The sequence below is a fragment of the Tiliqua scincoides genome, chromosome 1 (assembly GCF_035046505.1).
Source record: "Tiliqua scincoides isolate rTilSci1 chromosome 1, rTilSci1.hap2, whole genome shotgun sequence".
Classification (NCBI taxonomy): domain Eukaryota; kingdom Metazoa; phylum Chordata; class Lepidosauria; order Squamata; family Scincidae; genus Tiliqua; species Tiliqua scincoides.
In genome coordinates this window covers 72391692-72416563 of record NC_089821.1, presented here as the reverse complement: position 1 = coordinate 72416563, position 24872 = coordinate 72391692, and the positions used below count along the sequence as shown (strand labels likewise).

General features: G+C 40.9%; 1 protein-coding gene across 2 annotated transcripts in view; it reads right to left on the bottom strand.

Moving 5' to 3' along the window:
• Nucleotides 1-24872, bottom strand: part of USP37 (ubiquitin specific peptidase 37) — a 44002-nt gene that overhangs the window by 17652 nt on the left and 1478 nt on the right. For both annotated transcript variants that reach the window (XM_066611639.1, XM_066611640.1), the window contains exons 2-15: nt 22310-22518; nt 20383-20551; nt 19159-19259; nt 15277-15458; nt 14690-14761; nt 14206-14303; nt 10836-10920; nt 9673-9831; nt 7320-7451; nt 5515-5638; nt 4669-4874; nt 3015-3132; nt 1132-1211; nt 510-674 (exon numbers count right to left, since the gene is read on the bottom strand). In XM_066611639.1, the coding sequence (XP_066467736.1) occupies nt 510-674; nt 1132-1211; nt 3015-3132; nt 4669-4874; nt 5515-5638; nt 7320-7451; nt 9673-9831; nt 10836-10920; nt 14206-14303; nt 14690-14761; nt 15277-15458; nt 19159-19259; nt 20383-20551; nt 22310-22465 (1847 nt within the window). In that variant the 5' untranslated portion in view covers nt 22466-22518. The remainder of the gene's footprint in view (nt 1-509; nt 675-1131; nt 1212-3014; nt 3133-4668; nt 4875-5514; nt 5639-7319; nt 7452-9672; nt 9832-10835; nt 10921-14205; nt 14304-14689; nt 14762-15276; nt 15459-19158; nt 19260-20382; nt 20552-22309; nt 22519-24872) is intronic.

Genomic DNA, 24872 nt, shown 5'->3' with positions numbered 1-24872 from the left:
GAATTAACTCACTTGGTAGAATAACAGGGCTAGCTTCCCATGCCAAGATCTGTTTGGACAGCGGTGCAATTTCAGTACTTGCCATGGGCACTATTTTCCCTAATTACACCACTGGTGAGGAGCGCCAATCACAGAAGGGGTCCTCATCCAATTTCTTGCAATTTACTCTCCGACTCTGACTTCTGGTATTCTGACTTGACTCTGTCCATGTAACCAGACAGCACACATAAGACTGTCAGTATATCATTGTTCTGCAATTTCTTCCACAATCACTACTACACACAGGACAAAGCAAAGTGCCACCTTATTTCCACATGCATTTTTCAAAATACTTTGGGCTGAATCCTAAGAATGTTTGTAGTTTTCAAGTATGTGCTATTCAGTTTACTTTAGTTTTCAGAACATAAAAGGATTATTTTACCAAGAGCAGTTAACAATGGAGTATTTTGTTTAATGGCGTATTAATTATTTTCCCAACAAATGTTATGGGATTAAATGAAATACCTTACATTGCCAATTGTGCGTTCCACCCCAGATTAAGTGGGGGCCTTGTGCTTTCTGTGCAATGAGACTGTAGGGTTAAATATCTTGGTATAATCACTTGCTGTCCAACTTTGTGATTGAGGGCAAGTGCCACACTGAAGCTGTATCGTTTCAGATGAAGAATCAAGACTCTTCAAGAAAAAAAAGAACAGTCTGTCATTTATGCATGGCTACAAATGGGTGCTCTTTATTCCCAGTTAGGCACCAGTTCCCCCCCACACACACACACAACACAAAACAGACACTGTATTCTTCCATGCATGCTATCAATATCTAGCAAACACACGTTAGAACAAGTCTAAACCCTTAAATAAATAGTCGCATCCAGCATCAAAATTAGCTGCATTTTTCTTTAGCATGAGAATTTTGTAGCAGCAATTCCTTTTGACAAACAGGAGCAATTTAAGCATTCTCAAGACCATCTGAATATACTAAGGATGATTAAATCTTGTCTTAAATTTAACCATATAATACAGTCATTTCAGTGCAAACACACTTTTGCTGTAAATCCTCTTCTCAGTCCTCCTTCATACGTCATGTAAGTTATTAATATTTTCATAGAGTTTTGTGCCGATATAACATGCCTACCTGGGAAAACGATTGAATTTGTGTGTAACGAGAGCATACTTTCCATTACATTTTTCACAAGAATATTCTATCTCTTCTGCCTATAAGATACAACATAAAAATACAAAGTTCATTATCCACTAAATTTTTAAAAGCAGGTAACTTGTTCTCTCTTAGCAGCTCACACTGCAGATTTTAATACAAGTTTCAAAGTATAAAGCTAAAAAGGAAAAAAAGAACAATTAAACTGAAGATGTGAACAGTAACAGAAAGTACAATTTAGCAAACAAGTTATATTCTTCACACCCATTACAGTTCTCTGCAGTAGGTTAACCTTTGTTCAATGCAATGGCTGCTCTGATTACCCCAGTCCTACAAGAATCAAAATGATTTGAGATATATTCTTAAACCCAACAGACAACATTGTAAAAAAAAAAAAAAAACTCTTTGGTCAGGCAAGCATTCAGCTAAGATTTATATTGTGACTGGATACTTCTGGTGTTATAATGTTGCTGTTTGGAAATTTAATCTTAGATACTGGTTGCTTGATGGTATGTTATTCTTGATTGTAGCTGCCTGAAACCCTTAAAAACCTAAGAGATAAAAACTGAAATTTAAAAATACTCTTAGACTTGAAACTAGGATGGCCACAGTTCAAAAATCAGTTTAGCCATAGCAAGACAACCTCACCTTCAGTGAGAGGACAAATGTTAAGTGGTTCAGAAAGAACAGAACTCCATGCCTTGACTATATTCTTCATCTGAAGCACTGCTTCCCAGCAAGATTCTAGAACAAGGCCTGGAGAGAGAGCTCTGGTGAACCTGGGCAAAAACAAGCTCTCCTATCACTAGGTCCCTCAGCTGCTAAGGGTAGATTCAGACAACCATTTTGATCCATTTTCCTCCAGACTTTGTACATCAGTGTTTCTCAAACTGTGGGTCAGGACCCGCTAGGTGGGTCACGAGCCTATTTCAGGTGGGTACCCATTCATGTCAATATTTTATTTTTAATATATCAGACTTGATGCTACCATGGTATGTGACTGCATTTGGGGAAATGTTACAGACCTGTACTTTTAACAAGCTACTATGTACATTCTTTTAACAATGATAGTGAATGGGACTTACCCCTGAGTAAGTGTGGGTAGGATTGCAGAACAGGATTGTTAAAAATGTTCCTGCTTAATGATGTCACTTCTGGTCATGACATCATTTCCGGTGGGTCCTGACAGATTCTCATTCTAAAAAGTGGGTCCCAGTGCTAAATGTGTGAGAACCACTGCTGGACATCATCATTTGGAATTGTACGTATCAATGGAAGAATTTAGCAACATTACAGCAGAATTCCAGCTCCTGTCTCATTAGTATCCTTAGCACAGAATCTAACAACATGAAGATTCTTTCAAAGGATTAGGACAAGGGTGAAAAGGCCCGCAGGTGGAAATGTGACCCTTGGAAGCAATTTAACTACAATTAACTTTATAATTGGGCTCTCCTAGCATGATAACTGGCCTCTCCCATATCTGGAAAATATCAAGATTTGCACATTTTCTCTTCTGTTATTTGCAGCTAATGTGTTTCTATGTGAGAAAAAAAAATGCTTATTTCTTGCCATCATCTGCTTAATGATGCCACTGTCTGCTTAAAGAGGTCACTTCCAACCCTCAGCAGGCAGTATGAATGCTAACTTTGGCCCTCTCTGAAACAAATTCGACACCCATGGATTAGGAAGAAATGTGGACCCTCACCATGAGCCGACTGCAAAAAAGCCTGTGGAAAAAATATGTTTATGCTACTCTAACATTCTTAACTGGACAGTTTGTAAATCTAGTTCTTATCTTCACCCAACCAGGACACCACTAAAGAAAGGAATTTGCTACCAGTAAAAAAGTATGCATTACAAACCCTAAAAAAGAGATCCAAGGAATCTTGAATTGATCGAGGCGGAAGAAGCTTTTTTCTTCGTGGTAAATCAATGGAAAGGTCATTAAACTGTTCGCGCTTGGTGACTGTTTCACCACACCTGCAACAAGAGGAAAGGGTCTTCTGTAGTTAAACTTACCTGGGTATATTCTACCCACAGTGTAAACCAGTCTGACTCATTGGAATAGAAGAAAGTACCAATTTTATACTTCTGTTTTGGGAATTGGCCTTAAAAAAAAATCTCTCTCTTTCTCTCTCTCTCTGTGAGAGAGAGTGAGAGACTAACCACCATTAGTCAGAATTCTGAACATTAAATTTACCAAGGCCAAGAAGAATGTCAAAGGTTCTGGGAGCACAGCCAACAGACACATCCTTGGACAGAGTTCAAACGTTCTTAGACCACACCTGCAAAACCAAATTGCAGCCTCTAAAGAAATTCCAAATACCCATTATCTGCAGTAATTTCCTATTCTTTTCAGATCATCTATTGTGTACACAAGCCCATCAAAAATGTGTATACATATGGGACAATGTTTTCAATATTATATCTTCATAGGTAAGAACTAGCAACCCTTTTGCCAAGTATGACAGTGAGCCACTAATTGCATGGTGGCCACCTGAGACTTTTACTATTTCACTTGGTCGCAGAATGCAAGCTTTGTGTGCTCTTGCCATTGAATTCAGTGAAGAAAAACAGTAGAGATAAGGGAAGGGAGCTGGGGAATGAAAAAACCCCTAAGTCTGAAGACCAAAAAAGAGGAAGAGAGACATCGATAAACTGGGTTACAGAGACTTGTGAAGTGGAGAAAGCATAGCTGATAGAAAGATGAACAGGAAAACCATGCTAGGAGAAAACATTAGAGGAGACAAGCTTCAGGGCAGGCAGTAGGTAGGGACACTGAGAAGAAACGGTGACAGATGGAGCTCAAGAGAGAACTAGAGAGTGACGGAAGTGGTAACAAGGAAAACTATGGAGGCGAAGAGAGGAAGAACGAACATACACTATGGAGTGCAGAGGCAAAAGGGGATGACAAAGAATGAGTTTTTTATTTTTTTAAAAGCACTGAATTAAAATGGTAACCAAAGACTTTTCTGCAGTTAAAGCAGTAATGCGGCCTTCTTGAGTAGCCCTTCTGATAAATTTCAGGGTCAAATTTTATGTCCTCCTGCTCCTGCCCAGTCCCTAATTAGGTTCACCGGCACATAGGGACAGAGGTTAACTCTTTCCTCTCATGGCATTTTATTTATTTATTTATCTATCACATTTTTATACTGCCCTTCCTCCAAAGAGCTCAGGGCAGTGTACATGGCTGCTCCCCTCCTTTTTCCCCTCACAACAACGCTGTAAGGTAGGTGAGGCTGAGAGAAAGTGACTGGCCTAAGGTCACCCAGGAAGCTTCATGGCTGAGGGAAGATTTGAACCTGGGTCTTCCAGGTCTGAGTCCACCTCCCAAACCACTACACCATCCTGGCTCTCCCACTCCCACTTTCACCTCCCACTGAAAAATCAATGCCACCGAAACAGCAGTTTCTGGGACAAACTGTAGCTGGGGGGAAAAACACAGCATTGGGCAAGGAGTAAACCCAGTCAGATGAATCTGCATAACATGGAGAAAAAAGTTGCATCAATACTTACATTTTACATATGATAGAATGCTGAACCTCAAACTCTAAATTTGTAACAACTGGACATGTATAAACTCTGGTGGCTGATAAATCATCAGGTGTGCGCGCGACTGAACTATCTTCACCAGAAATTGGCTCACTCTTCCAAGATTTGTTCAATTTCTCCATGTCCTCTTTCAACTGATCCAAGCACTGACTTAAGAATTCATGGGCATCCTACGGCAACAAATACATTCATTAGAAAAACTTCTATCGCCGATTCAACTATCACAGTTGAGTAAGTTTTAAAATAATGTTTTAGGATACTAAGAATGAAAATTGAAAATTGTACTGAAATGAAGCATTTCTAGTACACATGATGTTTAGGAAGAGATTAAAAACATCACATGACCTTTTAAGGCACATATTACGCATACATGCCTCTAGCTTAAATGATAGTTTTATAATCTTAAAACTATAAATGTTTGTTAAAAACTGAGTCAGGAAACCAGCATACACACAGTTTGATAATTGTCAGAATGGGAGAAACATTTATTTCTTTTCCCCTTGTACAAACTTCTTACATTAACTTTAAAACTGCTGTTCCAAACGTGCTAGAGTCTTCTGCATGTGAAAGAGACTTTTGGATCCAGTCAAGTTTTTAGAACTGCCCACAACTGTTCTAAGCTCTTTTAGTGCCATTGCTTTGCCTATATAATACTACAGTTATATTATTAACAGTATTTATATACCACTTTTCAACAAAAAGTTCACAAAGTGTTTTTTGTTTTTTCAACAAAAAGTTCATAAAGTTGCTTACAGCACTTAATTTGCTTACTTAAATTGCAAGGCAACTGATTGAAGATGAGATACTTACATTTTGCATGTAACCAGAGAATCTCTCTGCAGTAGCTGAAATTGCATTTTTCACCTTTTTAAGTAGATCTTTCTTTACTTCAGGGCTACAAACATCCTTTTTAGCAAGCAGATGAGTGAACCGTCTATAGAAATTAATGCAGTCACATTTAAATGTCAAAAGGCAAGTTTGAATTTTCTAAAGCTAAGAATACTGTACCTGCAAGGACCCATCCCTTTTGCTCTTGTCTTAAATGTTGCTCCCATTAATGTGGCATTGTTTCAATACTTTGAGTACCCTCTAAAGATGGATTCACTTTCCTTTCCATGATTAAATACTGAATGTATTAAAAAAGCAACTCACTACATAATAACAGTAACATACTATATTCCATATAAATAAAAGGGAAGGTGCAAATCGTATCCTAAAAATATATATTATGCAGTATGTCCCTCTTCATATAATGATAAAACATAACTTCACATAATCATAAAGCTCATGGCTAAAAGTTTACTAAATGCCCATTTACAGTGCTTGGAAAGCTGTTCCCCTCTGCAGTGACACATGTAAATATGACTCATGTCATAGCAAAGGAAGATGAAATTGCAAAGGTTCAACAATTGAGGTATTGTAAGAAGAGCAGTACCATTATATAAAGTACAAGTATAGCAATGTACAAGATAAAAAGTTCATATTAGCAAAAACTTCAGAATACAGAAATTTGTTGAGCTTCCAGTAGGAAGAATGGATAACCTTTCCTACATACAGATTCCCAACAAATGTTTGAGTAGGTTTGTAGGATTTTTAAAAACGTGACACGTTCATTTACAGCAACATCTCCCAGATTATGAAGACACTCTATAGCAGTGGTTCCCAATGTTTTTCACTTGCCTACCTCTTAGCAGCCCATTTCCATAAATTGTATCCCTCATATTAGCAAAATGTTAGTAATTAATATAGTTGCTGTTATTTCAAATATATGTTTTCAACTATAGGCCCAGCCTTGTTATACATGGATTTTTTATACATGGATTTGACTCAACACGAATGGCTCTTGAAAATGAGAAGGAATGTGCTGATCCCTGGAAAAGGGGAAAAATTCATCCCCTTAAAATCAGTTTAAAAAAACTGAACAGTCCTTTAACAGCCTCCTTAATGACAGTGGGGGCAGCTGGCTGACAATCCATCAATCCTCCTCTCTCCAGGTGACCCCTCCCTTCCCCCTGAGCATGTGAAAGAAAGGTGATCACTTTGCATTGGTAAAGGGAGGGACTGAGTGAAGTGCCTTTCCAAGCACTTGGAGGAGGAGCTGATTGATGATTGTCTTCTTAACGGCTCTTATCTTACATCACAAAGGTCAGCAAGGCTGTTTTTAAATCACCTGAGCAAAGAAACTTTATTTAAATTGATTTGCTATAGTGCGTTTTTTGCCATCCACATGAGTGCTTGGAACCGAACCCACGCAAATAACGAGGGTCAACCTGTACTGATCCATATCTGACAATACTCAATTTGGCGACCAAAAACTAGCAGTTGGTGGGGCTTTCACAGCCAGGTAGCTGCCTTCCTTCCTGCCTTGCCAGCCCCACAAGGCATTCTAATACAGACCTGCATTTTCCCCCTTTATTCTTTTCTGAGTACCCTAAAGGACCTGGCAAGTACCCTTGGAGGTACCCCCAGGTTGGGAACGACTGCTCTAAAACAAGGTCTGTGTACATTTTTATATTTTAGCTCCCACTTACTAAACACAATGTCCAATCTGGCAACTTCTATAGGGGTTCTAGTCAGAGAAAGAATTATACTTTACTCAAAAACCCTCTGCTCACCTGATAAGTGCATTGGATGGAACTTTTTTCCATGGAATATTTTGCTTCAGCAGATCATTAGCAAATGACTGAATTGAAAACAGGGACTGTAAAATGGCGTTCATGTAACAGGTATTTCCTAAGTTTGTAAATCTGTGAAGGACAAGAAGATAATATTTTCTCAGAACTGAACATTTTCCAACACAGGTGTGATTTCTCATATGGATTGGACCGAACTAGGCATTCAGGGCAACCAGGCATTTGTTGTGCGCATGCCCGTGTTAAGTGCATGCCCTGTTCTTCTATAAAGTAGGAGTGAGATGTGGAGGAGTAAAGTAGGAGAGTAAAAGGAGTAAAAGTAAAAGGAGTAAAAGTAAAAGGAGGAGTAAAGTAGGGTAAGATGGTGGAATGCCTCATCAAAGATAGGATCTCAAAACACATAGACGAACAGGCCTTGCTGAGGGAGAGTCAGCATGGCTTCTGTAAGGGTAAGTCTTGCCTCACAAACCTTATAGAATTCTTTGAAAAGGTCAACAGGCATGTGGATGCGGGAGAACCCGTGGACATTATATATCTGGACTTTCAGAAGGCGTTTGACACGGTCGCTCACCAAAGGCTACTGAAAAAACTCCACAATCAGGGAATTAGAGGACAGGTTCTCTCATGGATTGAGAACTGGTTGGAGGCCAGGAAGCAGAGAGTGGGTGTCAATGGGCAATTTTCACAATGGAGAGAGGTGAAAAGCGGTGTGCCCCAAGGATCTGTCCTGGGACGGGTGCTTTTCAACCTCTTCATAAATGACCTGGAGACAGGGTTGAGCAGTGAAGTGGCTAAGTTTGCAGACGACACCAAACTTTTCCGAGTGGTGAAGACCAGAAGTGATTGTGAGGAGCTCCAGAAGGATCTCTCCAGACTGGCAGAATGGGCAGCAAAATGGCAGATGCGCTTCAATGTCAGTAAGTGTAAAGTCATGCACATTGGGGCAAAAAATCAAAACTTTAGATATAGGCTGATGGGTTCTGAGCTGCCTGTGACAGATCAGGAGAGAGATCTTGGGGTGGTGGTGGACAGGTCGATGAAAGTGTCGACCCAATGTGCGGCGGCAGTGAAGAAGGCCAATTCTATGCTTGGGATCATTAGGAAGGGTATTGAGAACAAAACGGCTAGTATTATAATGCCGTTGTACAAATCTATGGTAAGGCCACACCTGGAGTATTGTGTCCAGTTCTGGTCGCCGCATCTCAAAAAAGACATAGTGGAAATGGAAAAGGTGCAAAAGAGAGCGACTAAGATGATTACAGGGCTGGGGCACCTTCCTTATGAGGAAAGGCTACGGCGTTTGGGCCTCTTCAGCCTAGAAAAGAGACGCCTGAGGGGGAACATGATTGAGACATACAAAATTATGCAGGGGATGCTCTTTACACTCTCACATAATACCAGAACCAGGGGACATCCACTCAAATTGAGTGTTGGGCGGGTTAGGACAGACAAAAGAAAATATTTCTTTACTCAGCGTGTGGTCGGTCTGTGGAACTCCTTGCCACAGGATGTGGTGCTGGCGTCTAGCCTAGACGCCTTTAAAAGGGGATTGGACAAGTTTCTGGAGGAAAAATCCATTATGGGGTACAAACCATGATGTGTATGCACAACCTCCTGATTTTAGAAATGGGTTATGTCAGAATGCCAGATGCAAGGGAGGGCACCAGGATGAGGTTTCTTGTTATCTGGTGTGCTCCCTGGGGCATTTGGTGGGCCGCTGTGAGATACAGGAAGCTGGACTAGATGGGCCTATGGCCTGATCCAGTGGGGCTGTTCTGTTCTTATGAGTGGGCGAGTCTGCTTTTCATGCCAAAAGGAATGTATTCAGGAGGGGAGGACCCTTTCCACTACCTTGTTATTCTCTGCTGCCTTTTAGTAGTTTTCTTCCAGCCCAACCCTGATGCACTGCAAAAAAGTCCTTACTACAGAGATTTAACTCGCAGATGAACAAGAAATGTTCAATGACATCCAAAATTCTAATGAGCTTACAAAATAACTGATCCCTCCCTGTTCATTGTCCTAATAATAAACCTCAACAGTATTGCTGCTATTAAATTATGATCCTTCCACACAGGAGACATCACAACTGTGCACCATGCTACTCATGCAGAATCTCTATTTAAGATAGAGGTAAGGGTAAAAAATGAACTACTACTTGAAAATGGAGGTAGAATGCTCAAAGAATAACTGTTAACATCAAGTAGGGGAAAAGGTGCAGACTGTTTCTATGTTCACCAGTTTTAAGGGAGAGATCCTGGATTTGTTCCTGTGCATTCAACCTTTAACTGAGCACATATGTATGTGAGTAGTGCCCACTGAAGATGAGAAATCTTACCCTTGTAGCTGCTGTTGTGGGTGAGTGGAAAGAGGAACTCGTGGCTTATTCCATCCCATGTAATCCTGATTAGATCTCATTTTTTTAACAGAGAGAGGGGCAGGCTGAGAAAGAAACCCCAAACTTCTTTTGGCAGAAGTCTGATTCAGTACATTAGACCTAAGAGGTGAGAAACAGCGTTTCCATTTAAAAAAAAACACCACATATGACAAAAGATAAGCACCGCCACTAGTGATACACAGTCACAGAAACATTACATGAGTAAAGATGACAGTTATTCAAGGTGCATCAAATGAAATGGGAATACATTAGAAGGTACAGGGTATTTATCTCAAATCATTTACACATAGTTCTTTAATATTACGGAACAAGACAGAAAGGGAGAAGTGATTTTGAATCACATTTATACAGCTTATGAAATTTCTTTGCATATTAATCACAACTTCCATTTTAAAAAATTCTAGCCCCCAGTTGCAGAAATTTTAAAATGAGCTGTAAAATGCTAGAGGTACAATTAAAAATAAATCCAAATTCATTTTTTGAAATGCTTATAATTCTTTGTGACAAACTTTCTTAAGGACTGACAAGTAATCCTATGATGAGCTATTTTTCTGAATAAAGCATTGTGGAAGAAATGCATCTTATGTACCTAAAATATGCACACTTGTCTGGTGATCTGATGGGGTCAGTGGGGGGGGGGGGGAGGCATATAGCCTGTGCACCTGAGGTTCTTATCCACCTTCTTAGGTTCCCTTCTGGGGTGACTTGAGTCATGTCACTCTGAAACAGACAGTTCCAGAAAGAGAAAAATCAAAGAAGGGATGTGTGATTCCTCCCTTCTGTAATTCCCACCCTGGTAACTAATGCCAAGAAGGAATTTTTCCCAGGTCAGACTGACTGGTATGTAACAAAGTTGCATGTATGTATTTACCCTTCAATATTGTTGTGGCATGGCCTCCTTAAGTCACCTAGACATATTAAATTAGCACTGTACCTTACAGTGCAAGGGTAAAATTTGCTCATTCCTGTTCACAAAACTTTTAGCAATAATTTTTTTAATGCTGTTTGAACAAAGAATAAGGTGCTGCTGCAATTTGCTGAAAGCAGTACTCCGATGACCAAGCATTTGAAAAAATAGCTCCTTCAAAGCACTCTATACCTACCTGTCTAGATTAGAATTGCCAGTTGAATAGTCCTTTGAGGACGATCTGCTACTATAAAATGAAGAAGACTGTAAAGGCAAAAACCCTTGAAAGGAAACAAAAATAAATTCCTGTTAAAAAAACAGGACTGATACGCATTACTTATTCCAATAAATTTATTTTTACATACTAGAAGTGTGTTAAAAAACGCACTTTGTGAGTTACAAAGCTTTTCACTAAGACAGGGCCTTGAGGCTCTACAGCAGGGGTCTCCAAACTTTTTGGCAGGAGGGCCACTGTATATCTGACAAGATGCTGAGGGCAAGAAAACAAACAAATTTAAATAAATAAATAAATAAATACATTAGAAACAGAATGGGGAATGGATTATGAAAAAATGATTGGGGGAGCAGAGGGCAAAATTAATTTGCACAGAAAAAGGGAGATTGGATTTTGAAAAGGAAAATTAATTTTAGGATAATGGATTTTTGAAAGGAAGAATATGATAGAAAAATCAGTGTTTATGAAAAAAACATTTTTTAAAGAGGAAATTATTTGGAGGGATTGGGGAGAGAATTAATGTATCGGAGGGATAAAGAGTTGGCAAACAATGGAGTAATAAATAAAGTTGGGAAAAATTGTGAGAAATTAATTTGTAAAGAGAAAACATGCTTTCGGTATGTGTTGGATGGGACTGATTGGCCAGCAGTCTGATCAGGGTAGAATGTGTTTGGAAGTTCTCGCAGATTTCCAAAGGGTGGGAAGTTGAGAATTGGGCAGAATTGCTTCTCTCTGTCTCTCTCCTCCCCACAAAAGACCACTGAACTCTCTAAGGGAATCCCAGCAGGCACAGAGCCTTCTGTATCGATCTTCAGGGGATGCCTCTTCAGTGAAAATATCTCTCTGCCCAAGGCTGACCTAGCCAGTCAGCAGGTTGCTACCTGCTGGGAACAGTCAAGCTTCCACCACTTGCTGCTGGCTGGGGTCTGGAGGCCCCTGCTCTAAAGTATACATGGGATTACAATGTGGACCAGATGTGGACAAACCATGGCCTGTGAACCATTTGCGGCCCTTGGGAACCCCTAATCTGGCCCGCAGGGAGATCGCAGTCTCCAGTAAGCTTCTGGCCTGTTGAAGACTGGGAGCCTCTGCTGGTCCATGACTGCCAGTCACAACCGCCAAACTTGAGCTGTGGGCCGAGTTAGAGCAAAGTCTTTTATAGTTTCCATGTGTTTTCTGCTTTTCTCTGGGCATTATTTTGACCCCTCCCCCCACTAAATCTAAACAACTTACGTCTCCATGTGTTTCTGGTTTGGTCTGTATGTTTTCATTTTGCAAGAGATGTGTGGCAAACAGTTCATAGTTCTCATGTGGTTCTAAGTGCCTGTATTATAATTCTCATGTATTATGTATGTATATGTATCCTCAGTACACTTCTGTACTGCAGCGAGTCATGGAGTCTTCGCTCACAACAGGAGAGGAAACCGAATGCTTTCCACATGCGCTGCCTCCAACGCATTCTCGGCATCACCTAGCAGGACAAAGTTCCAAACAACACAGTCCTGGAACAAGCTGCAATCCCTAGCATGTACGCACTGCTGAACAGAGACGCCTGCGTTGGCTCGGTCATGTCATGAGAATGGATGATGGCCAGATCCCAAAGGATCTCCTCTATGGAGAACTCGTGCAAGGAAAGCACCCTACAGTAGACCACAGCTGTGATACAAGGACATCTGCAAGAGGGATCTGAACGCCTTAGGAGTGGACCTCAACAGGTGGGAAACCCTGGCCTCTGAGCGGCCCGCTTGGAGGCAGGCTGTGCAGCATGGCCTTTCCCAATTTGAAGAGACACTTGGCCAACAGACTGAGGCAAAGAGGCAAAGAAGGAAGGCCCATAGCCAGGGAGACAGACCAGGGACAGACTGCACTTGCTCCCAGTGTGGAAGGGATTGTTACTCCCGAATCGGCCTTTTCAGCCACACTAGATGCTGTTCCAGAACCACCATTCAGAGTGCGATACCATAGTCTTTCAAGGCTGAAGGTTGCCAACTACTACTATGTATTATGAACTCAGTAAAATTCATTCATTCATATGTCCCATCTCTAATGTATTCATTTATGTTAATTTGTAATGTAAATTAATTCATTTTTCCTGGTCCTTGAAACAATGTCAGAGAGATGAGGCCCTCCTGCCAAAATGTTTGCCCACCCCTGATGTAGACTACTAGGAATGCACTGTTAATCTGTGAACCTCAGATTTTTCAAGCCAAATAGAAGTATACACTCAATTTATACAATAGTTCTCTGTGAGAAGATACAATGACACCTAGAATAGTTACTTTATTCTCACTTTGTACAGAACTCATCATATGTCATTAGGAGGAAAACTCAAAATATTATCTCTGAATCACCTTTCAAGTACAGAATGCCTTATTCAACAGTTACCATCTCTCCTAACGTGGGGAAAATATGACTATTGATCTTTTGTGTATTAAAGCATTTAAAACACAAACTTAGTTTGCCATTATTATTAAGAAAACCAGCCAGGAAAAGGAAAGCAATTGGCAGACTGCTTTACAACTAGATAGTCTTGTGTCGCTTAATGACAGGGATGAGGACCAGCACCCCTGTCACCAAGCGAGGCTTGACATTATATGCAAAGCCTCCAAAGGCAAGGGGAGCGGTGCTTTTCTGAGGCTCAGAATGTTAATTTCGGGCAAAAAGACATGACTTCTGGTTTCTAGGGAAACGGATGCAGATGCACACTGCTTCTGCAAGGCTCAGAAAAGCCTCCAAAGGCAAGGGGGCGTGGCTCCCCTTGGCTTCAGAGGTGGGGGTGTGTGAACAGGGACCAGTGGCGGCTGTTACATATGTGGGCTGTCACTGGTTGGTACGTAACTACGCGATACTCACCTGTATTTTTAAATGTTTAACCTTTTTAAACATAAAATTCTGGTTTAGGGCCTTCTTACTCTTTCCTCTGAGCTATTCCCTAAACATATGATGTTGGATCCTGAATAGTGCTTGCACACCAGTGCTTCTGTTTAAATGGGGTGGGGTTTCTGAAGGCTCCCCGACCCACCATCAGTTCCCCAACCGATACCTGACATTATTTCTAGAACTAGTCTCAGAACCAACTTGGCTCTAGAATGGAGACAGGGCAGGAGACCCCACTCTGTGACTGGTATGCCACTCATGAGTCCCTGGATCCAAACCACAGTTCATATTTAAAATGTTTGCCCTTCTGATGCTTCTCAAGTTGAAACCAAGATAATTCCATTAAACTAAAGACAAAAAAAAAATCAATGTTCAGAATATTATCAAAATACCAGAGTTCAATTAATAGTAGGCACTGATTGAAGAGGCTTGTCAAAAACAGTATCTTATTTACCTGGCGTCCTGTTCTCCTCAGACTGTTTCAGGTTTAGCTGCTTTTCCCTGCTGCTATATAAAAACTTCCGCGCTGGATCAGTCATAGCTTTGTTATTGCTGCAGATAAATGCATATAAAACTTATCTGAATTATCTGTAAAAGCATAGTGTTCTTGTCTATATTAACATGCATTTACCCGCTACATTCAAGTTCCTGAGAACCTTCATACTGGACATTAAGTAAAACCATCATAATTATATATATGTGTATTTAAAAACACAAACTTTGTGCTTTAATACCAGTCCATATTGAACCATACACTATGTTAACATGAATACACACGTCAAACAAACCCACAATGGGCTTGAATAAAAGCACTGCATCAAGTTTCTGTTCAGAGAAAAGGAAGAATTTTGAAATTATTTTCAGCACACACTTATGGTTAAAGACCGAATGAGATGAGAGAGAAGACCCCATTACAATAAATACTAACAAAAACTTACGTTGATGAATCATTCTCTTTGGGATAATCTTCATTCAACTCAGAAGTAGGTGATGCCCTTTTTCTCCTTTCACTGTTTATTAGAAACAAGCATTTCTTTAGTTCACAAGGAAACCAGGGAGCCCAATTCCTTCATGTTTAAGACAACCTTCATACGGTCTCACTTTTAAAAGTCATATTGCATAGGAAAGTGGTTCTCAAACTTTTTAGCATTGGGATCCACCTAAGAAAGTTTAACTTTACTAGCTGCTCAAGCCTCTGTGACTAAAATGGTGATTGGACAGCAGTGCTCCCTTCCAAGTAGTAAGTTTTTTAACCCTTGCATATAGCCAATTGTACGAACCATGAAAAATCGGGTCATGGACCCACAGTTTGAGAACTACTGGCATAGGATAAAAATGCTTCTTGGATTTCCAGTTTGTTTACTTTGTCAGCTTCAGGAACGTTTCCTAGAAAACATAGCTAATTACAATATTTTTATTTAAATATAAAAAAATTGTGTGAATCTAGAAAAACAGCTTTTAAAATACAATCTGAAATCTGAATGCACACACATGAAACTACAGTCTTAAAAGCTTGTTTTCATACCGGTTTTCCAAAAGCCCTGTTCTGTGAGGTGTTGAAGTAGCAGGAGTAGCTGAAATGTTAACTCTGTTGCCAGGCATTCCAGTTCCCGGAGAATTCTTAATGGTTGCTCTTCCTGGGGTGCCCAGCACCTTACGAAGTGGAGTTTCATCTTTATTTTCACTGGCTCCTTTCTTGGGAGGAGTCTAAAAAATTAAAGACAGAACCCTTATATCAATAATATATATTACACTGAACTCTTCAGTGGCCCTCAATTTAACAGACTTCAGAAACAATGGAAGTTTTCTGCTCCTTTAAAAACTATGGCGGCGGCCAGGAAGAGGGCCTTCTCGGTAGTGGCCCCCGAACTGTGGAATACCCTCCCCTTAGAACTGAGAACTGCTCCCTCGTTGCTAATGTTTCGGCGTGGACTGAAGACCTTTTTATTTCAAAAAGCTTTTAATTGTTGACAGGCTGGCTGGCGTTCTTGCTTTTATATGAAAATCCACGGGGTTTCTTTGTTTTTAGATTTTTTAATTATTGTAAATTGTTTTTAATGATTGTTTTTAATGTTATATTTTTAAAGTGTTGTAAGCCGCCTTGTGTGCCCGTTGGGTAAAAAGGCGGGGTATAAATTAATAAAATAATAAAATAATTTTGCGTATGTGCAAACACTGACTTCAATGCATTCGGATAAAATGGACCGTCAGCATTAGTGGACTTCCTCCTTTGTTGCTGGCAACCTTCAGTTTCGAAAGACTATGGTATCGCGCTCTGAATGGTGGTTCTGGAACAGCGTCTAGTGTGACTGAAAAGGCCAATTCGGGAATGACAATCCCTTCCACACCGGGAGCAAGTGCAGTCTGTGCCTGGTCAGTTAACGGACCGTGGCGAGGCAACGCCTTACTGGCCGGGGACTGCCCAGCTTAAGGCGGGCGGTAGCTGCCCAATGAGATGCAATGATCTCTCCCACCGTCAGAAGCAGCCCCTGGCGTCATGCTCTACGCCAATCGAGCAAAGACTTATAACCGGTAAACTGCTGCTTCCCATGTTGTGCCGACACCGTATGGCAAAGTTGGAGTGTCCTCTCCAGTGCGCGAAGCCTGGGTAAAGAAGGTATGGAGGATAGGCTGTTACCCATGCAGCAAATCCCCCCTCTCCACATCGCTGGAATGGTCCAATGGAAAGGCAGAAGCCAATACGGTTGGTTCCAGTGGCGTCGCAGGAGTTGCCAGAACGTGACTGTGTTCAGCCATGAACTGCCTTAGGGACTCTGGCTCCTGATTTTGCCTCGAAGTTGACTCCTGAAGCCTTTTCCACAACTGGATATAGCCACAATGCAGTGGAGGTTTGAGGTCAGAGGAACTCGTCAGCCTAGAAAGGCAGCTCATCTAAGAGAGAAGGAAACTCTGACCTTCCTCCTATTAGTTTGTTAAATGAAGGATTCACTGTATACCTTGTTTTAAATTTCATCCCATTTCAGAGAGTCAGTGGTCACTATGTATTCGGCTATAAGGAAAGAGGCAGATAGTCGACCAGGCAGAGATTACATGTAAATAACAAATGTGCAAAGCAGCACTTCCACATGGAGTTTATATGCACTGACATAAGGGCAATGCAGTTCTGAGGTAGGGGAGCAAACATTCCCTTACTCACTGAGGCCTCCGTGAGTGACACCCAACTGCAGGATGCAGCACAAGTCCCATTGGCACCGCTATGCCAGTGTTGGAAAGTACTGACATAAGGGGTTAGGATTGCACCCTAAGTAAGCAAGTAAGGGCCCAATCCTATCCAATTTTCTAGCACCAGTGCAGCCACAATGCAGCCCCAAGATAAGGGAATAAATGTCCCCATACCTTGCGGAGGCCTCTGTGACTTCCTCCCCACCACAGGATGCAGTGCATGCCTCATGGACACAGCTGCACCGGCACTGGAAAATTGGATAGCATTGGGCTCTAAGACATTACAAAATAGCTAGCTACTCAACTAGCTCTAAACATAGTTATATTCTATTTTTAAATGTTTAGTCTGAATGGTTAACTTGTAGCCAAGCCACTGGTTTGGTTTCCAATTATCCTGAACATTTTTCACTTTCATCTAAAATAAATAACACCATTAAAAAAAAAAAAAAACTTCTACTACTTAGTGTAGAAAAGATGCAGAGAACCTTCACCTGCTTCCCCTTTTCTTCATGCCCTTAACCATTCTAAAAGCTTCCAGTAATCTGACACAATTTTCCTTCTGTTTCTCTCTATGGGCTTTTTGACCTTGAGCAAAGCTTCCAAGGAAGTACTACAGCACAGAGGATCCTCATGCTGTCAAAAAAAAACCCTTGAAAGGCAGACTTTTGAGTCTTAATTCATCAGGAAGATGAGAGTTTGAACTGGGACCCTCAGTGTCCAAGATTAGGATCTAGCCTAGTAAGCTGCCATAAGTCAATGTCTAAAAAGATGTATGCACATGGTCCCAAGAATTTCCTAAGGGAAAAATATGGAAGCTTAAGGGGCCTGGAATCTGCATTATGTTACTTGGAGGAAGCTGCAAGACCCCAACTCTCTCTCCAATCCTCCAACCTTACTAGAGGTTGGAGGGGAGGGGCAGAGGATCCTGCCTTGTTGGCAGGTTTAAAGGAGACATAAGGGAAAACCTGTCTCCTTCTTCCATACTTTATCATCTTCTAGCAGGCACAAGGACAAAAAATGAGAGAAATCTCTAAAGTGTGGCCTTGCCAAAGGGCTAAGCCGCTAACCTCAGATGAGGTGGTGAGTGAGCCTATTGATACCTACCTGAAGTCCATTTAGGAGATTAATACAAAAAGTACACAGTAAAAATAGCAATAGTTTTAATTGCTTTTTATTGTAAGCAATCTTGATGCCCTATATTTCAGAGGAATATAAGCTCTATAAATAAATATGCAGTGTTGTTCTCCTTCCCAATCTGACAACTACTAATTTACAAGACATTGCACACACACTACTCCTAACTGCTCTACCATAATCATAATCTCAAGCATCTACTATAAACAGGGTTCCCAAACTGTTAGGTGGCCTTACTTGCCAACTGATAATTGTGGTTGCCTCCAAGGCAACCACTCTTCTCTGGATCAGAAAAAGAAAGAGGAAGTGTCACTGGCCACAGTCAGCTAAGGCACCCCTTTATGCCTCAGTCGACGAAAATGAAGTAAGGGATTGAGCCAATGGGCCTACCTCAGTTGAAGTATCTATGGTGCCTCAGCAAACTGTCATGTTCCCCCCAAGCAGCTGTGTTCCTGGATCATCTGTTGCCCAGGGCCAAGAATGCAAATGCTACCCCACCAACCTGAAAGTAACTGTGGTTACTTGATGGTGTCACCACAATTATTTCTGGCATGCTCAGAGTGCTTGCACACCACTTTGAGCTGTTACCTGCTTTCCCCCCTTTTTTCCAAAGTGAAAGAAGCTGGTGTTGCTCAGAGCAGCGTGCAACTGCTTCAAGTGTGTGCCACAGGGGCAGTGAATGGCAGCACAGTGGCAGCCTCCCAAGCGTGCTGCATGGGGGCACTGCCCCCAACCACTCCTCAGGTATGCTTATGACCTCAAGAACAGGACAGGAAAGTGCAGAACTCAACTGTTTGGCAATGCTTGGCCAAAGCATCCAGGGCATGTTGGCCAAGTGTAACTAGAAACCCACTACGTGCACTGTCCTTGCCTGTTCTGGTGCAGAAGAAAGCACTCAACTGCACTCAGCAAAAGTGACTGGGGTGCTTGCATTGTGTGCAACCAAAGTTTGCTCACCACCCCTGCCAAAAGGTACCAGTCTGCTTGCTGTGGTGAAGATGGTGACCAATGTTGTATGTGTCTGATCATAACATAATTGAGACGAAGAGCATTTTAAAAAAAGGGAAATTGAGGAAACCAATTAAAATACCTGGTTTTCAATATAAGGGAATTGCCTGTTGGAATCCTTCTGCGTGGTTCTGTTGCCCAAGACACCTCCAAAACTGCCAGATCCCTGGGAGGATTTCACAGCTAAAACATACATGAACCACCAAGTTCAATTATATAATTACAAATAAAATATGTATATGCACAGATTGAACAACATGTTTGTATATAAAGTTTCACTATGACATTTTTCTCTTCTGTAAAAGAAGAATCTTTTAATCGAAAGTCCAAAAACGTATGCAGATTTTGTTTACAACAGTTGTAGATATTAGCTTGTGTTTTCTTTTTCAAAAAATAAATAAAAATAAAAAATAGCATCTGCTCCTACTGGCAACTACATGTGCATGGCAACTACAAGTGCATCACACAACCTGGATAGGATCTCATCAGAAACATACCCCACAGCACAGTCTTGGCTGCTTTTTGGAAGCATACATTGCCAGTGTAGTGTGATGCAACCACTTCACATAACATGGGCAGGATTACAGCCAGATTCTTATTAGTTTCTTTGCCACCCTGCTCATGTAGTTCTCTTGCAAATTAGTACTGTTGAATAATGGGTTGCTTTTTCAAGTATTGTCATCAAGTACTTTCAAATACAGCTGGAAAATTAGAAATGGATAATGTTCCTATAATGCAGAGACAGCCGAACTGCAGCTCGTGAGCCACATGCACCTCTTTGACATCTAATGTGCAACTCAGGGAAATATGTTGGCTGAGCTCCTTTTTGCATCACAATTAATATAAAAGAAAACATTTTCAAGCTTTATGATTATTTTTCGGGTATAAACTGAGAGTCTGTTGGATTAAAATGCAAGTTTAATGTTCATGGTGAATAAACGTATTTCAGAGTTTAAATGCTTCTTAAAATATTGTGGCTCTCAAACATCTGTCTTCCAGCTTTCAAGCATAAAAATTTATTTTATGTGGCTCTTATATGAAGGAAGTTTGGCCAGCCTGCTATAGTGTCTGTCACACAGTGCAAAGCTTATAATAAAGTTTACATACATGCTCTGAAACGCTCCTGTTCAAAAAGCAATGTCCAGGAAAAAGAGACCATGCAAATATAAAGAAATTGACAAATAAATTTATTCAGAAAAAAACTTCGCACAAGTTACCTCCAGGAGAGATTATTCTAAACAAGCACTGAAGCCAACTCTAGGTATTACCCTTCCACACAACAAAGGAAAGTGTGTTTTGCACTTACTTGCATGAACCCTGTTTTGAACAGCTTCCAGATACAGCTTCATTTCATCTGCATCTTTGGATGGTATTTTATCCACTGTCAAGAAACTGGAATCCTTTAATGTTATCATCAAGCAACACAGTTTCCCCCTATTTGGCCGCACAACCACATTTTTAATATTATGATTTAGCTGGAAAGAAAATAAAGATGACCATATGATAAACAGTTCAAGGAAAGAAAGACAAGGAAAAAATTTTTTTCTCAATGTTAAGAAAAATACATTTCAATATGTTCCCCACTGACATAATCTGTGTCTGATCACATGACTCCAAATATCCAATTCTAACTATAGTGTACCACAATGTAACACTATGCAGTTTATCACAAAGGGCAGGGACACAGAGCCCGATCCTGAGCTCTCTAGTACTGAGCTCTCTAGTACAAACGCACTACCAGCTCTGGGTGTTGCAAATGAGCCATGAAGCAAAATGGCTTTATTTGCCATAAAGCATGTTTATGGCACACAGAGGGTAGAGAGTGCTGGTGCTGGGCCTCAGCGCCAGAAGGATGATGCACGGCCACCGGTGTGGCTTTTCAAGGCAGGGTGGGAGGCGTACTGGGGCAGGATGAGGGTGTGACCAGCCCGGGAGGAGGGCAGGACTGGCACAGGCATCCTCCACCAGATCCTATTCCCCACATCGGGCTGCAGAGCTCAACACGGGGCTTCTCTCATCTGTGCTGGCAAAACAGCTGGCGCAGATGTGAGGAGCCCCATTGCAGGGCCTGGGCCTTGCCTCAGGGTAAGGGGGAGAAAGTCCCCTTCCTTCCCCTGCTCCTGTCTGGCAGCCTCCCTGGCCCCACAGTATGCAGAGGTAGCCATTTTGTGAACTTTTCATTGAAAAGCCGTATATAAATACTGTTAATAATAATAACAATAAATTATTATTATTATTATTATTATTATTATTATTATTATTATTTTGGGGCCGCTGCACCCGGTAGTGCAAGGGAGTTTAGGATTGGGCTGTCCATCAAATTGGATGCACATTGTTGGCAAACAGAGCAACATCTACATTGTCACCTCTGCTAACAATACACAGAAAAACATAAAAGTAGGTTCCCCTTGCTCATTCCCTGGCACACTATCCCATCCCAATTCCAGTCTGAATGTTCAAAGAACTTCTTTATACTGACAAGTGGTACAGTGATTTTTAAAACAATAAGTAAACACACAAGCTCATGATTTCTTTGCATTCTTCATGCTTTCTGTTAAAGGACCACATATTAAGAACACTATTCTGTAATACAGAACAGACTATTAAGAACCTTTTTTAGTTTATGAAAGATTTCTTGATCACAAGTATCTTCTATAAACCTACAGAATCACTTTCCAGAGAAAGCAGAATAGCAACAATACTAGGTAGCTTTCCAAACTCAACTAGATATAAGTGCTGAACATAAGGGAAGAGTTGAGCACTAAACAGACTTGGACACAAACTCCAAATACGTTTTGTTGGCATGAGAACAGCAGCTAATCATGGGAGCCAGAAGCACAGAGCAACAAAGATCAAGCAACGCATCTCAAGTAAGCATCTGTACACAGAATAAGCATTGCTACCAGGAAAAAAAATCAAATAAACATGTTTACTCATTGCTTCTGTCATCTATGCCAACACTCAGAGCAGTATCCGGATACTTATGATTTCTAAGATTTCCCCCCCCCCCCAAAAAAATTAAATCTTTTTGTAATTTCCACCTTGCTGTGCAAGTCCATTGAGCAGTACACCTGAATAATTCACGATATAATATAACAGGACAGTGTTCTGGAAAGGAGAAACAAAAACAAGTCTCTGAGGAAAGTTCAAGTGACAGCTCAATGGACTTGAAAAGGACTGCTGTTCACAGACAGACAATTCATGCATTACTCAAGACAAAAAGTCTGAGGTACCTGAAATATCTTCGGGACTCCTCCAACATTGTAGTAAACCATCAGAGTCACTTTGCTATCCTTATCCACAATTTCAAATGTCCCTTCTTTCCATTTTGTAGTTCCGGTTTGCATGCTGCGCATTCGAATAGGTCCACGTAACTTCAGCGGAGCCATGTTTTCAGTCAAATAATTTGTGAAAATAATGAAATTTTATGTTTAGACAAAGCCTGTTTTTAAAAGAAAAGCATACATTAGCACATTAGTAAACACACTCAATATCACTTATTTCTGAAGATGTACGTACCTTACAAAGTCTAATAAAGGAAGTAATGAAACATCTACATTTAACCACTACACAATTTTAGCCACGGCTGAATTTCACAGGAATGAGCAAAGCACATTTCTAAGAAAACCTGCACATTCCTTTTCTTCCCTCCAAAGCATTCTATTCATAAATGAACTTCATACTTGGGTTTGGGGGGGGGGGCAGCGGCGGCGACACTTTTTATTCGTGCCAAAACCTGCTTAGCGGAATTTCAACTTCTGACTAAAAAGAGGTATTTTAATCACAGAAGTGTAGCATGGACAGTAAGATGGTGTAATACATGTCTACACACATGTGCTTATATAGAAATGGCAAAACTAAAATAATTTCTGCAAGATGAAACTGAAAGTCAAATTTATCAGATAAAATTAAATTCAAAGTGACAGAAAAATGTACAAATGCTTATAAGCAAGTTCTACTTCCCTTATAAAATTCATCCAAAAGGCCCAAACTGTTAGAGACCCTATGGTTACCATTTAACAAACCATTGTAGGACATGATATTGACTTTAAAAATACTTCTACTATTGCTCACATTGTCTGAAGTCAATATAACTACATAAAAAAGCAGCTGCACCCTAGTAAAAACCTTCAAGATTACTTAACAACACAGTGGAATCTACAAATGAAGAGCCGCTAACATTTGAGAAGTATATCTTCCCAGATCTATCCCACGTATGAAAATTTCCCACAAAGACAATTTAAAACATATTTGTGAGGATATTTCATTGGTAACTGGTAACATAATGACCAAACATCTGTACTGGAGAAGTACACTAATGCTGATTTTCCAAATACAGGTGACTCCCACTTTTGGATGGATTCAGCATAACAAATCACTTAACAATGCACATGTCCAGCCTGTTTATCTGTTGTTTTGGGACCCGAACTTTTGACTAACCACAGGTTCCAAATTTGTGGCTGGATCAACTAAAGACCTTCCAGACATGACTGGAACCTCATTCCGGCTATGTCTCAAAGGCTTTCTGCATGTGGCCTCTATGGGCCTCAGAAGGGCTGTGGCTGTGACCAGAACCTGGTTCCAACAGCATTCAGAGCCCCTATGAATCGGAACCTACGACCAGGATCCCCTGCGGATACCAAAACTTTGCAGTCTCTATAGTAAAATAAGGTTCTCTATATGATGGGCTTACAATTGCCAGCACCAAGGCCCCCCCATAGGTGATAGATAAGCCAATCAGTGATGCGAATGCAAGTGTTTGGTAGCGTCTCAGCCAATACTAGCATTTGTAACATTGTGGCTGTGTGCACGGAGAGAAGGATACAGTCTTGTAATTTGTGTTTTATAATTACAACATTATGTAAATTAATGTCTATGGACCCTAAAGAGCAAAGTAAGCATCTTTAAAATCATCTTTCTGAGAGAGACATAGCTTCATTCTGTGGTGGAAACATCAACTTCTGAGATCCAAGACCAAATAACCCCCCAAAAGTGCATTCATATTATATTTGAACTATATAATGGGTTTCCCAGAACAGACTACCGTTGTAAAGCAGGAGTCCAATGTATTTGTTTCATAGCAATTTTAGCTTCTAAATATTAACTGCCCCAGATTGCTAGTTCCAACACCAGAGAGTGGAACAAATGGTTACACTATTACATGTCTTTTTAACACAAGAACCCAGTCTTATGCAGTTGGTGAGCCGTACTCTGCACAGGATTAGGTTGCAACAGTACAGCACTCTGGACAAAACACCTAATTTTAAACATATTGCAATGCAACTTTTTTTAAGCAATCAGTTCTCACTCCTTTAAGATCCTCTGCAAAATAGTGATCTGGACATCTGTTGTCTGCTTAACATTTATTCATTTCCACCAAGTTAAATAGGTTCTAACTATAAACAGGATTCCTGCAACATTCTAACTGAGAGCTGTTGAAATTTTCAGGAAGATCCACTCTCACAAAACAGTCCCATATAGACCACAACCTACAATAACTCAAACTGTCAAAGGTGCAAGGTGGTTTTTCAATACAGGTCTCACCCTTGTCCATGGGCAGAGTGGGAACACTACGGGGGGGGGGGGGAAGAGGTGGAGAAGCCCTAATGCACACCTGTGCCCATCCTTGTTATTCCTTGCCGCCGCCGCCGCCATCGCCATCCCCCCCCCCCGCATTTCTACAGCATTTGTGAAACTGAGAGTAAACCCAGGTCCTGCACCCAATTCAGGATTGTAGAGCATGTTAGTACATTTCTGATTACCAGGATGGCATTAAAAATGGCAGCACTAAACCCC